Genomic DNA, 13,391 nt, shown 5'->3' with positions numbered 1-13,391 from the left:
TCAAACATGCATTCTCTGCATTAGAAAGTGGACTCTCAACCACTGGACCACCAGGGAAGCCCCCAATATTTCTTTAAAGGTCTATAGCCAGTCCCTGCCACAAAAGATTTTAATTCCCTAGGAGAAAGCCTGGTAATAAGTTTTATTATGTGAATTTTAAAAAACTCTTATTGTGAAACAAACAAATATTAGTTTTTTATCAACAAATAAAACGTAACAATTCTTTCAGCTTTATGAAGAGTGTGTATTTAACTTTCATATACTTGTTATGAGGTTTCTCCTCAGGATAAATAATTATGCCATATAAAAGATTTAAGGCTTTTTCACATGTGTAGCAAACATGGGATATACACACCAGGACTCCAAATCAAATTAACTGAAGCAAAAAAAGAGAAAATTTATTAGATCACAAAAATGAAAATGTCAAAGATGGTGTAGGCTTCAGACATGACTGGATCCAGATCAAACAACATCCTCATATTTCTATTATCTCCAATTTCTTTGTATTGGATTTATCTTGGGAAGGCTTTATGTGGTAACAGAAAGGCTACTGGTGAGTTTTTATCAAATCCTTGACATTTGCAATTCCAGTGGGGGGCGGGGGGGCGAGGAAAGAAAAGATCTTTTCTCATTACCCATAACAGTACCTTCCTAGGGCTCTACTGGTCTAGACAGGGCCATCTGAAAACCCCTCATTTCTAGTTAGGTTGAGGAAAATAATTGATCACTACTCTCCCTGATTAAATAATTTCATCAGAATGGTAGGTACTGAGGATGGGTTCAGTCTCAAATGCTGCATACGACAGATCCAAAAGTAATAGATGGCTACTACTCAGGTTATTTAAAATAAGGGATGCTTGTGAACTGGAGACTTTTCCATATTTACTACATTCATATTAGTAGAATTACTAACTGAAGAATTCATTGATATTTATTTAATAAGGACCAAGTGGTGACTACATGTTTTCTTATTACACATAATCAGAGAATTTTTCTATTATGAATTTTCTGATGTCGTCTAAGGGTTGAAGCATGGCTAAAATTGTTCCCACATTCATTACAGTTATAGGGTTTTTCTCCGGCATGAATTCTCTGGTGTAGCCTAAGGGACAAGACCTGATGGAAAGCCTTTCCACACTCATTACATTCGTAGGGTTTCTCTCCAGTATGAATTCTCTGATGTTGATTAAGGTATGAGCCACAACTGAAGGCCTTCCCACATTTGTTACATTCATAGGGTTTCTCTCCTGCATGACTTCTTTTATGATGAATTAGAACTAAAGCATCACTGAACGCTTTCCCACATTTATTGCATTCAAAAGGCCTCTCTCCAGTATGAATTCTATGATGTCGATTAAGTTGTGAGTCAGTCCTAAAAAACTTCCCACATTTGATGCACTCATAGGGCTTTTCACCGGTGTGAATTCTTTGATGTTGATTAAGGTGTGAGCGATAGCCAAAGGTCTTCCCACATTCGTTACATTTAAAGGGTTTCTCTCCTGTATGAATTCTCTGATGCAGAGTAAGGGCTATGCGTCTACTGAAGGCTTTTCCACATTGATTACATTCATAGGGTTTCTCTCCAGTGTGAATTCTCTGATGTTGATTAAGGTGTGCGCTCTGTCTGAAGGCTTTGTTACATTCCTTACATTCATATGGTTTCTCTCCTGTGTGAATTCTCTGATGTTCAACAAGGAAGGCATAACGGCTAAAGGCCTTCCCACATTCATTGCATGCAAAGGGCTTCTCTCCAGTGTGGATTCTCTGATGTTGAGCAAGGTGTGCACTCTGTCGGAAAGCTTTGTTACATTCCTTACATTCATATGGTTTCTCCCCAATATGAGTTCTCTGATGCTCACTGAGAAAAAAGTCATGGCTGAAGCCCTTGCCACAGTCATTGCATGCATATGGTTTCTCTCTATTATGAATTCTCTGAGGTTGAGTAAAATACGAGTAACAGCTAAAGGCATTGCCATACTCATCATATCCATGGGGTGATTTTCCAAAATGAGTTGCTTGATGTTGAGTAAGTAATGAATGGAAACTTAAGAGGTTTGAAAAATCATTACTTTCATAAGATTTCTCCCCAGGAGAAATTTCTACATCTTTACTAAGGTATGTGCTCTGGTTGAATTCTTCACATTCATTACCTATCAAAGATTCCTTCTCGGCATGCAGTCTTTTATGTTCAATTAGAACTGAATTTGGGGGGAACATTTTGTTAAAAATACCAAATTTATGTACTTGCTCTACAGGAGGAACTCTCTGTTGTGTTAAAAGTACTGACTTCAAGAGAATGTTTCTCTCAGAATTATTATATTCACTGTCTTTCTTCACAGCAGAGATTTCCTTAAGAGTTGCCACTTGCCTGAAATGCCTCTCCTGATTTCCTTGATGCCGCTCAAATTCAGCCTCATATTTCCAGGCTTCTCTGAAACCGGAGAATTCAAGGCTATAACTTGTAAGTCTTTTTGTTATCACCCCCTGCGATATTTCCTCTTCATCAGTGTACCACTTTGGAGATAATGCCTTGATCTCATACCAAGACTCCCAGTCTGAAAAATATCAAGAAAGCAAATGTCTCCTTTTCACCTTTACAAGGAGAAAGAAAATCATTATAGAAGGAATTAAAGAATTTACTTGAGGGAAAGAGGGGAGAAAGTAGTGGTTCTGACTTTTTTTTATCAATTTACATTCCTGTCAGCAACATGAAATACATGTCTTCAAACTGATTCACACTGGCTAACATCATTCTAAAAACCTTTGCCCCTACAAGTAAAGAGTACCTCATTATTATGTTACTTTGCAAGTCTCTGAAAATCGAGCATTTTCATATACATTTTTGTACCTTTTATATATTTTTGCATACATTTTAATTATACTGGCATCTTCTTTTAAGTGGTTTATAGAAGTCATTATAAATAAGGTGGTATAGCTTTATAAGTATTTTTCTCCCTCAAATCATCACTTTTTATTGTCACATGTCATCTTCATTTATAATGCTTCTGATAAAGTTTGAACTCAAATCTCCCAGTCTTTTCATTATAGAGTCTGGCTTTGCAGTCATTTTAAGAAAGATTTTTCCAAAATCCAATATTATACAAATATTATCCATAACTTTTACAAAAATCTTTTTGTACCACTAATGTGAAAGGCTATTTTTATCAAATACCAAATTCTCACATATACATGGGTGTATTTTTCAAATTTCTTTATTGTTCTAATGACCTATTTCACTGTTCTTGTATCAGACCAGTCTCACAGATAAAAGGCAAGATTCTTAAATATCAAAAGTTAAATCAGGTAGTATATTAAATGAATAATACACCAAGTAACCAAGTAAGCAACTGAGAAATACATAAATTGCTCATCAGTAGGAATCCCTTCGGAGAAGGCAATGGCACCCCACTCCAGTACTCTTGCCTGGAAAATCCCATGGACAGAGGAGCCTGGTAGGCTGCAGTCCATGGGGTCGCTAAGAGTCGGACACGACTGAACGACTTCACTTTCACTTTTCACTTTCATGCATTGGAGAAGGAAATGGCAACCCACTCCAGTGTTCTTGCCTGGAGAATCCCAGGGACGGGGGAGCCTGGTGGGCTGCTGTCTATGGGGTTGCACAGAGTTGGACACGACTGAAGTGACTTAGCAGCAGCAGCAGCAGGAAACCCTTTACTATATTATTATATTATTCTCTATACTTTCATGTTTTTTAATTCATCAATAAAAATAAAAAAATATTTCCTGAAATAAAAACTCAAATCTCCATCCTGAAAGAGAACATATCTACTAGGAAAAAGTGACCCAAAATGGTCAAGACTGAAACATGCCCCACTAAAATGACTTTAAAATAAAAGAACCTTTTAAGAGATCAGAACAAAATATAAAGGTACTTACACAGAAGAGAAAATATCAAGATGGCATCAGGATTCTTTGTAACAACATTCAATACCAATACACTATAAGAAACTTAAGAAAAGAATGGCCAACTATGAACAAGGTAGAGCTTAGGGGACATCATTTGCATGAACACTTTTTGAGGAAATTGCTAAAGAACAGATTTCAGTCAATCAAGAGACATCCAGAGAAACTCAACAAAAGAAACTAGTGGAAAACACTAAATATATTTAGCTACAGAAATAAAACAAAAGAAAAAGTTAGGATAAATTTGACAAAAAAATAAGTGAAAGAAAGTCAAAGTGTTAGTTGCTCAGTCGTCTTTGACTCTTTGAGACCCCATGGACTGTAATCTGCCAGGCACCTCTGCCCATGGAATTCTCCAGGCAAGAATACTGGAGTGGTTTGCCATTTCCTTCTTCAGGGGTTCTTCCTGACCCAGGGATTGAACCTGGATCTTCTGCACTGCCAGCAGATTCTTTACCATCTGAGCCGCCAGACCATGTAAATATAATATGCCTGGACAATGTAAAAACCATACAACTAACAAAATTTGGGAAGAGAAGGTGAGGAATATAATAAGGCTACTTTTTGATGCATCTGTAAAGTGAAAGTCGTTCAGTCATGTTCAACTCTTTGCGACCCCATGGGCTATACAGTCCAGGGAATTCTCCAGGCCAGAATACTGGAGTGGGTAGCCTTTCCCTTCTCCAGGGCATCTTCCCAACCCAGGGATCAAGCCAGGGTCTCCCGCATTGCAGGCAGATTCTTTACCAGCTGAGCCACAAGGGAACCCCAAGAACACTAGAGTGGGTAGTCTATTCCCTTCTCCAGTGGATCTTCCCGACCCAGGAATCGAACCAGGGTCTCCTGCATTGCAGCCAGATTCTTTACCAATTGAGCCATCAAGGAAGCCTTTTAGGAAGGAAGGATAGCTTACCTTTTTCATCTGTAAAAGGCAAAAAAAAAAAAAAAATCAAAGGCTAATTTTTAAAGCTGATCAATCAAGTAATAGAAGGAATAAACACTGTTTAAAGAAGCATGAAGGTCTCTTTCTGTTTTTCTTTAAACACTGTTGAAACACCAGATCAAAAGAAAAATCTAATTATTATAAAAACTACAGTATTACATGACCAAAAAAAGGCTAGGAAAACAGACAAGTGAAAGTCTTTTTTAAAAACTGTAAAAATCAGAAAATATACAACAATACACAGAATTAAACCTAAACATATAAAAAAATGTGGGTGGACTTTCACTTATTAAATTGAAATGAGATCCAGACTGATATACTGCCTGTAAACCCCACATTTAAATCAAAGTGATTTTACACAGTTGAAAATAAAAAGATGGGTAAAGGCCCTAAAGAAAGTATAAAAAAAGCAAGAAACAGATTCTCCCCAAGGGCCTTCAGAAGGAAAGCAGGCTTCTAATGTTTTTAGCCCTGCAAGATCCATTTTCAACTTCTGACCTCCAGAGACATAAGATAATAAATCTGTTTTTTTTTCAGCCACCAAATTTATGGTAATTTGTTACAGCAGCCATAAGAAACTAATACAGAAAGCAGACTGGTACAACTTTTTTGGGAAGGAATTTGGCAATTCCTAATACTACATATCCACTTACTTAGTGATCTTACATCTAGGAAATGACCCTGAAAATAACACTTCAACAACAGGAAAATATGTATGTACAAGGTTAGTTATTGCAGCATTGTTTGTAATTGTAAACTACTGCAAACATCCTAAATGTCCACATACTGAATAAATTACCATAATATCCACATGATGGGGTATTCTGCAGCCATTAGAAAAATGAAGAAGCTCTCTAGGAGCTAATATGGAGTGATTTCCTGTACAGCTGACCCATGAACAATGCAGGGGCTAGGGGCATAATTTTACAGTCAGCCCTCCAAATCTGCAGTTCGGCATCCATGGATTCAACCAATCTTAAATTGTATAGTATTTATTGAAAAAAATCTGCATGTAAGTGGATACTTAGATGTGAATCCTTGTCTCTTCAACTAATGTGCATATATAACTTTGATAAAAACTCTATAAAGAAATCTAGAAGTGAAAAAAAAAAAGAAATTTAGAAATGAATATAATTCTGTCCACAAAGGGGAAAGAAGTGTAAAGGAAGAAGATTCAAGGTTTAGGTAGAGGTAGGGTGTCCCCAGTGGCGCAGTGGTAAAGAATCCACCTGAAATGCAAGAGACGTGGGTTTGATTCCTGGGCCGGGAAGATCCACTGGAGGAGGGCATGTCAACCCACTCCAGAAGTCTTGCTTGGAGAATCCCATGGACAGAGGAGCCTGGCAGGCTACAGTCCACAGGATCACAAAGAGCCGGACATGACTGAAGTGACTTAGCACACATGCGCACATCCTTGAGAGTATAATTTGATAGAAATAGAGCAGGAACAATCCCCTGATGCCCAGGGCAGCCACCTCAAGTTCAAGGCAGTCTTTTCATGACCACATTGGCTGCCACCTTACAACAGCCCTCCCTGCCCAGTCCCATCACTCACCTGCATGTTGACCATCCGACATCTCTCTCTCCACCATCCAAGGTTCCTTCCCTTGTTCCAATAAGGAGATCATGTTGGGCTTAGAAATGGAGAGTCCTGTTATTGGGGAAGAAAAATGAGAACAAGCAAGAGACAGACAGACAGATAAACAAATCCACTTGCTATTGCTGTTCCAGTGACAGCAATCCCTTGGTCAATCCCTTGGTCACTAGGTAAGAAAGGATATTAGAGCAAGGGCCAGAGAATAAAAAGAAGCTTGTAAGGAGGATGAGAAAGACAAAGCTTCTGTCATAGCAGCAATTCTCAAAGTACTAGAGCAGAAAAGAACCACTGTCTTGGAACCAAACAGAAATGCAAATTCTCAGGCTGCCCCAACCCAGACCCTACCAAATCAGAAATCACAATGGTTCCCAAATATTAATGAGCATCAGAACCATTTGGAGGGCTCATTAAAACCAGACTATTGGGGCTATTCCCAGATACTGTAGGTCTATAATGGGACCTCATGATTTGCAATTTTAAAAATTCCCACGACATACTCATGCTGCTATCCCAAACCATCATTCAGTGGCAAAAGGAATACTACATTTATAACTCTGTGAAAATATTTCGAGTAATTTCCTGGGAACAAGAAGTAGAAATCCAGCTAAGCATTTCAGATGCCCTAGATGTTCCCAATGGAGGAAACTAATATACTTCGTAGGGAAGATTTGAATTACGGGGGTATACATCCTTACCAAGCCATACCAAGTTCCTGTAGTTCTCCAACATGACATCTCTGTACAAATCCTTCTGAGATGAGTCCAGCCATTCCCATTCCTCTTGGGAAAAATTCAGAGCTACATCCCTGAAGGTCACCAATCCCTGAAATTAAAAAAAAAATTCTTGAGACTTTCCAAACAGTGCAGTGGTTAAGACTCCATGTTTCCAATGCAGGGGGTGTGAGTTTAATCTCTGGTCAAGGAACTAAGATCCCACATACTACATGTTATGGACAAAAAAGGAGAAAAAGAAAAAAATTTTTGTTTACCAAGTACTCCCAGACAGTCCAAGCATCTTCCTCCATCTCTATCAGAAGAATTTAACTCAGTTGATCATCTCCTCCTTGAAATGCTTTCTCCTCTTGACTCCCAGGACCCACACACTCTTTTGGATTTCCTTCTACATCAGTCCTTCTCAGTCTCTTTTGCTGGTTCCTCCTCTTCGTGTCAGCCTTTTTGTCAGCCTTTGAATGCCCTAAGCTCACTCCCTAGACCCCTTTCCTACCTATATTCACGACAACCTACCCTCAAGATAATCTTAACCTGTCCCATGGCTTTAACTACACTGTGTTCAGTCAGTTCAGTCATGTCCAACTCTGTGACCCCATGGACTGTAGCCCACCAGGCTCCTCTGTTCATGGGATTTTCTCAGCAAGAACACTGGAATTGGTTGCCATGCCCTCCTCCAAGGGATCTTCTCCATCCAGGGATTGAACCCAAGTCTCCTGTATCTCTGCATTGCAGGCAGATTCTTATACCACTGAGCCACTGGGAAAGCCCTTAAATACATTAACAACTCTCAAATTCACATCTCCAGTCCTAAACTCCAGATATATAACCAATACTCCACTTGGATATTCAACAGGTCTCTCTAATTTATCTGGAACTCAAATCTTGATTTTTATCTCATCCCAGCCCATCTTCCCATCTCAGTAAACAGCATGACCATATACACAATTGCCCAGGGCAAAATCTTTGTAGTTATTCATGATTTCTTTCTCTCTCTCACACTCCACAACCAAACCCTGATCAAATGCCATATTTCCTATCTCCAATAGATACCCAGAATCTCAAAAGCTCCAATGCCACCACCGTAATCCAGGTAGCTATCACCTTCCACCTGGATTACTAAGCATCGCTTCCACTCTTACTTCCTTGATTTCCCTTCCTTTTAAAATATAAATCAGATCACATCACCAACACTCTAGTGGTTCTCCTTCACCCTTAGAACAAAAATCAAAGCTCTGGTCATGACTTTCAAGGGCCTGTTTAATTTGGTCCCCAGCTATTCCCCTAATCTCACAGTGCATATTTTCCTCTGATGATACTAGCTTATTGCTATCCCTGAAATACATCAAACATGCTCCCACCACAGTAACTTTGCACTTGCTATTTCTTCCACCATTTTTTGTCTTTTTTTAATCGGAATTTAATTGCTTTACAACAGTTTTAGTTTCTGCTGTACAACGAAGTGAATCAGCTATTTGTATACATATATCTCCTCCCTCTTGGATTTCCCTCCTGCCCCACCCCATCACACCTTCTACTTTTAAAGCTCTTTCCCAGATCTCAACAAAACTTCCTCCCTATGTTCACTGAGGTTTCTCTTTGCTTAAATGTCACTTCCAAAAACAAACAAACAAAAATTCCTCGACCTCCCTAGTTAAAAGGGCACTTGATAATCACACTCCATCCTTTCATTCTAACACAACAAATCACAATCCATCTAAAGATGAAACGTTCTGTTCCATTATACACTTCAGCACAACACTGAGTTTAAAAAAAAAAAAAAAAGATACTAAATGTTTTGTAGAAGGATTATCTGAACAAACAGTGGAGAGGGAGAAGTGAAGAGAGTGCTCACCGGACCACCTGGGACTCTCCAAAGTCCTAAAAAATGACATGGAATTTCTGAAAACAAATTGAAAACATCAACTTACCTGGGACATGGCTTTACACAGTCCAACAGCCATTCTTCCTTCCTTCTTCAATTTTCTCTTTTGGAGAAAAAAGTCCTAAAAAGGGGGTGTTATATGAACAACAACAAAATGGAACAGCAGTCCTATGCTGCTGATCTGAGACTCACAGAGAGGTTTCCTGCCCCTTTATGGTCCCTAGTTTCCTTATATGAACCAGTCTGTGCATCACATTGGAGGGAACTCCTTATTTTACCTAAAGAGAATCTCCTTCCCAGTTACTATTTTTCTTTATCTTGATTTCTTTTTCTTCTTAGCATTTAACATCACTGGACATGTTACTTTCTTTTTTTTCTGTTGTCTTCCTAAGTAATAGTACAAGATTTAAGAGAGCCAGGATTTACTGGGTTCACTGTGTATCTCTGTGCTGTGCTTAACTGCTCAGTTGCTTAGTTGCTCAGTTCTTTGCAACCCCACGGACTGTAGCCTGCCAGGCACCTCTGTCCATGGGGATTCTCCAGGCAAGAATGCTGGAGTGGGTTGCCATGCCCTCCTCCAGGGGATCTTCCCAACCCAGAGATCGAACCCAGGTCTCCCGCATTGCAGGCAGATTCTTTACTGTCTGAGCCACCAGGGAAGTCCCTGTGTATCTCCAGGGCTATAATAATGCCAGAACCACTGCAAGTGCTCAAAACAGATTTGATAGACAAATAAATAAATCTCAATGTGGCTCCTGTAATATAAATAGCAATGTTACACGTATTGTATATGTCATTATCTTAGTTAATCTTCACAAAACTGCAAAGGTAGGTATTATTATACCTATTTTATATCAAGTGAAACTGAGGTTCAGAAAGCTTAGACAGCTTACTCAAATTCGTAAGAGTCAAACTGCAGGGTGACTCAAAAACTGGTCCTCCAGACTTCCCTGATGGTCAAGTGGCTAAGACTCTGACTCCCAATGTAGGGGGCCTGGGTTCGATCTCTGTCAGGGAACTAGATCCCACATGCCACAACTACAACCTGGCCCAGCCAAATCAATAAACAAAATAAATATTAAGACTCTGAGAGTCCCTTGGATTGCAAGGAAATCAACCCTGAATACTCACTGAAAGGACTGATGCTGAAGCTGAAGCTCCAATACTTTGGCCACCTGATGTGAACAGCCAACTCACTGGAAAAGACACTGATGCTAGGAAAGATTGACAGCAGGAGAAAGGGGCAACAGAGGATGAGGTGGTGGGATGGCATCACCAAATCAATAGACATGAGTTTGAGCAAACTTCAGGAGTTAGTCAAGGGAAGGCTGGTGTGCTGCAGCTCACGGGGTCGCAAGTAGTCAGACACTACTTAGTGACTGAACAACAGCAACAATAAATATTAGGGAAAAAAAAATGTTCTCTTTCAAGAGACCACAGTGTTTGCATGGGAAATAATCAACATAACCTGAGAAATCAGTGCTATATGTTTTATAGAGAAGCATTTTTGGAGGTGGAAGATGTTACCTTAATTTCTCCACAGAAATTCAGCCTGAGGTAAACATGCCAAATTTCAACACCAAACCAATAAGAAACTATACAGCCTGAAACAAGTTCCTTGTCTTCTCAGAGCCAACATTTCTTCACTCTGAAAACAAAGACAGTTGTGTTTGACTCAGAATTTAAGATATACAATCCCCTAATCCTGGGCTACTCTGCACTAGTCAACTCAACCTCCAAGAAAATTATTTCCTTAGTGCAATGCAGCCTGAAATTGTCCACAAAGGCCTTTGCAACCTGAGAAGAAAATCAACGAAGTCTTTTCAGAATCGGGGAGCTCCAAGTAGCATCTGCATAAAATAAATATCTTTTAAATTTGTTTCAAATAGCTGTGCATCATGAATATTTTTCAAGTCTGAAAGAACCGTCAGTCTCTGAAAGAAGGTGATGGAAAAGATTTGGGCTTTATATAGTCCCCAGGCACACATTGACTCTCCAGTCCTTTCCTCACTGGCTAGGTGACCTTGGGCAAATCAATCCAACTGCCAGAACCTTTCCTCATTGTTAAATGCCTGAGCCAACTCCTGGCACAGAGAAGTGCCACCCTTGTTGCCATTTAGATTTTACACACACGTTTGAAAAGGAAATGAGAACATCTTTCCTTATTAAAAAGTCAGAACCAAAATCTTAGTTCACTTGCTGCTGCTGCTAAGTCGCTTCAGTCGTGTCCGACTCTGTGCGACCCCATAGACGGCAGCCCACCAGGCCCGCCGTCCCTGGGATTCTCCAGGCAAGAACACTGGAGTGGGTTGCCATTTCCTCCTCCAATGCATGAAAGTGAAAAGTGAAAGTGAAGTCGCTCAGTCGTGTCCGACTCTTAGCAACCCCATGGACTGCAGCCTACCAGGCTCCTCCGTCCATGGGATTTTCCTTAGTATGTAAGAAAAAGAGCCATGGATTAGCCTCTCTCAGCACTAAACATAGAAGAGTTTTGACACAGACAAACCTAAAATCTCAAAATCAATGGCCTAAGGACAGGAAAGCTGGGCTTTCCTCCAGAAAGGCAGCCAATGTGAGGATGGTCTCACTACAATGTCTTTAGACTGGGTTCTGTGACTCACAAGGGGACGGAAGGAAGAGATCCAAATTAATTTCCATGTCCAGAAGGTCCTGGACCAAGACCACAGACAATCCTCTGCAACACCCTCAGAACCCAGGGCCCCCATTTTTCACTCTCACAATGTGGAAAAGATCAAGAGAGTTGAAAAATTAAAAGCAAAGACTCTGGAGCTAAATAGCCTGGGCTAAAGTCCCAGTTCTGTCACTTAGTAACCGTGTGAAGATGGGTGAGCAATTTTAATCTTTCTGTGTCTCATAATCACATACCAGGTCTGACCTACACATACAAATTCTCTCCCAATCATATGCATACAAACATGGCCACACAATCGCAAACATAATGTCGCATACACACACACTGGCATTAATGCAAAGAGAGATGATACACAATTACTCCAACAGAGAGACAGTCACACACAACCTCATACACAGTGACATACCACACAAGGTCACACATCCTGCCACAATTACTCATACAAAATTATGCCTGCAGACTGATGATCATGGGTACATAATCACAACTTTAAACGCAGTTACATCCACAGGGACAAGCGGTCAAACAGTCACACACACACAATGTTACACCTGTAGTCTCTCACAAACCCATACACAAATAACACAATTACACCTGCGGAGACCGTCACACAGAAACAGACTCACTTTTATGCCAGAGACAGATGGTCAGAGTCGCGTTCAATCATACAGTGACACGTAAGTTCACACTGTCACACACACACACTGTCACACAGCCATACACGGTGACACACAGTCTCCCCAGAGGCGCCCGCCTGGTCCCCATCCCGATCCCTGCCGGGCCACCCCCAAGCCCGGCCCTGATCTCTGGCTCTCGCGCCAGCCAGGCCCAACTCACCTCCCGGTGTCCCTGGCTCTGGAAACCCGCCCAGCGACCCGAGACCCGCGACGTCGCCTCCCAGAATCCCCTGCGGGGCACAGCGGGATGCGGACTGACGCTCACCGGACCCCGGGTTCGGCTGGGGAAACATCTAGCTGCAAGGAACTAGACTAGCGACTCAGCTTTTCATTCCGACCCTGAGGACCACAAGTCCCAGACGCTTTGCGCCTCGGCCTCCTTGCTGAATGAACTACATTTCCCAGAGGGCCGCGAAGCACGCCCCAACAACACGGCTGCACGACAGGAGGCCACGGCCACAAGTCCGAGTACCCACAGAACTGTGTGATAACCTGGGATATCGTGAATGGGCATTTAAGTGACCCTGGGCAACTGTATGTGAGGGAATGCTGAAGCTGCGCGTGTCCGTGACTGTTACTGAGTGCTCAGGGGTGGCGATTTGGGTGTGACTGTCGCTGCACACTTTTGTGCTTGCACACCACGGGGCGACGTGTTCTGTCAGTGTAGTCAGCTTGTGTATTTTAAATCATGCCCCGTGATTGTGGGTCATTGTGTGAGATTGTGGATCTGCCAAGAATGGGAAAGTGATTGTGGATGTGTAAGGGACTGTGGCTGACTTTGGGCATGACGTTTCTGTAACTGTGTTCTTAGCCCAGAGATCGCGGAGGTTTTCTCATAATTGGCGGTGGAGCTTTGTTTCTGGGCTTTAGAGTTGAGTCTGTGGGGGAGTAGTCTGTGTGTCCTGTGTATATGTGTCTGTTTGTCTGTCTCCAGGTCCAACTGTTCTGTCTTCCCTGCCCAACCTCTCACCCCAGCCAGGGCGG

General features: G+C 41.2%; 1 protein-coding gene across 3 annotated transcripts; it reads right to left on the bottom strand.

The window, feature by feature from the left end:
* Nucleotides 1-229: 229 nt before the first annotated feature.
* ZNF527 (zinc finger protein 527) lies at nucleotides 230-13,391 on the bottom strand. Of its 3 annotated transcripts, none has more exons than XM_010849153.1 (6): nucleotides 12,568-13,391; nucleotides 10,605-10,725; nucleotides 9,124-9,198; nucleotides 7,170-7,286; nucleotides 6,423-6,518; nucleotides 230-2,555 (listed from the first exon to the last, which is right to left on the bottom strand). In XM_010849153.1, the coding sequence occupies exons 4-6, from the start codon at nucleotides 7,237-7,239 to the stop codon at nucleotides 982-984; spliced, it is 1,740 nt and encodes a 579-aa protein (XP_010847455.1). In that variant the 5' UTR covers nucleotides 7,240-7,286; nucleotides 9,124-9,198; nucleotides 10,605-10,725; nucleotides 12,568-13,391; the 3' UTR covers nucleotides 230-981. The 3 variants fall into 3 exon arrangements, with proteins under 3 accessions (XP_010847455.1, XP_010847453.1, XP_010847454.1); XM_010849151.1 differs by having other exon boundaries at nucleotides 373-2,555; nucleotides 7,160-7,286; XM_010849152.1 differs by lacking the exons at nucleotides 10,605-10,725; nucleotides 12,568-13,391 and adding an exon at nucleotides 10,209-10,237 and having other exon boundaries at nucleotides 373-2,555; nucleotides 7,160-7,286.

This window comes from Bison bison, unplaced genomic scaffold, assembly GCF_000754665.1.
Source record: "Bison bison bison isolate TAMUID 2011002044 unplaced genomic scaffold, Bison_UMD1.0 scf7180017864280, whole genome shotgun sequence".
Taxonomy (NCBI): domain Eukaryota; kingdom Metazoa; phylum Chordata; class Mammalia; order Artiodactyla; family Bovidae; genus Bison; species Bison bison.
Note: the sequence above shows the minus strand (reverse complement) of the source record. Positions and strands in the feature narration are given on the sequence as shown.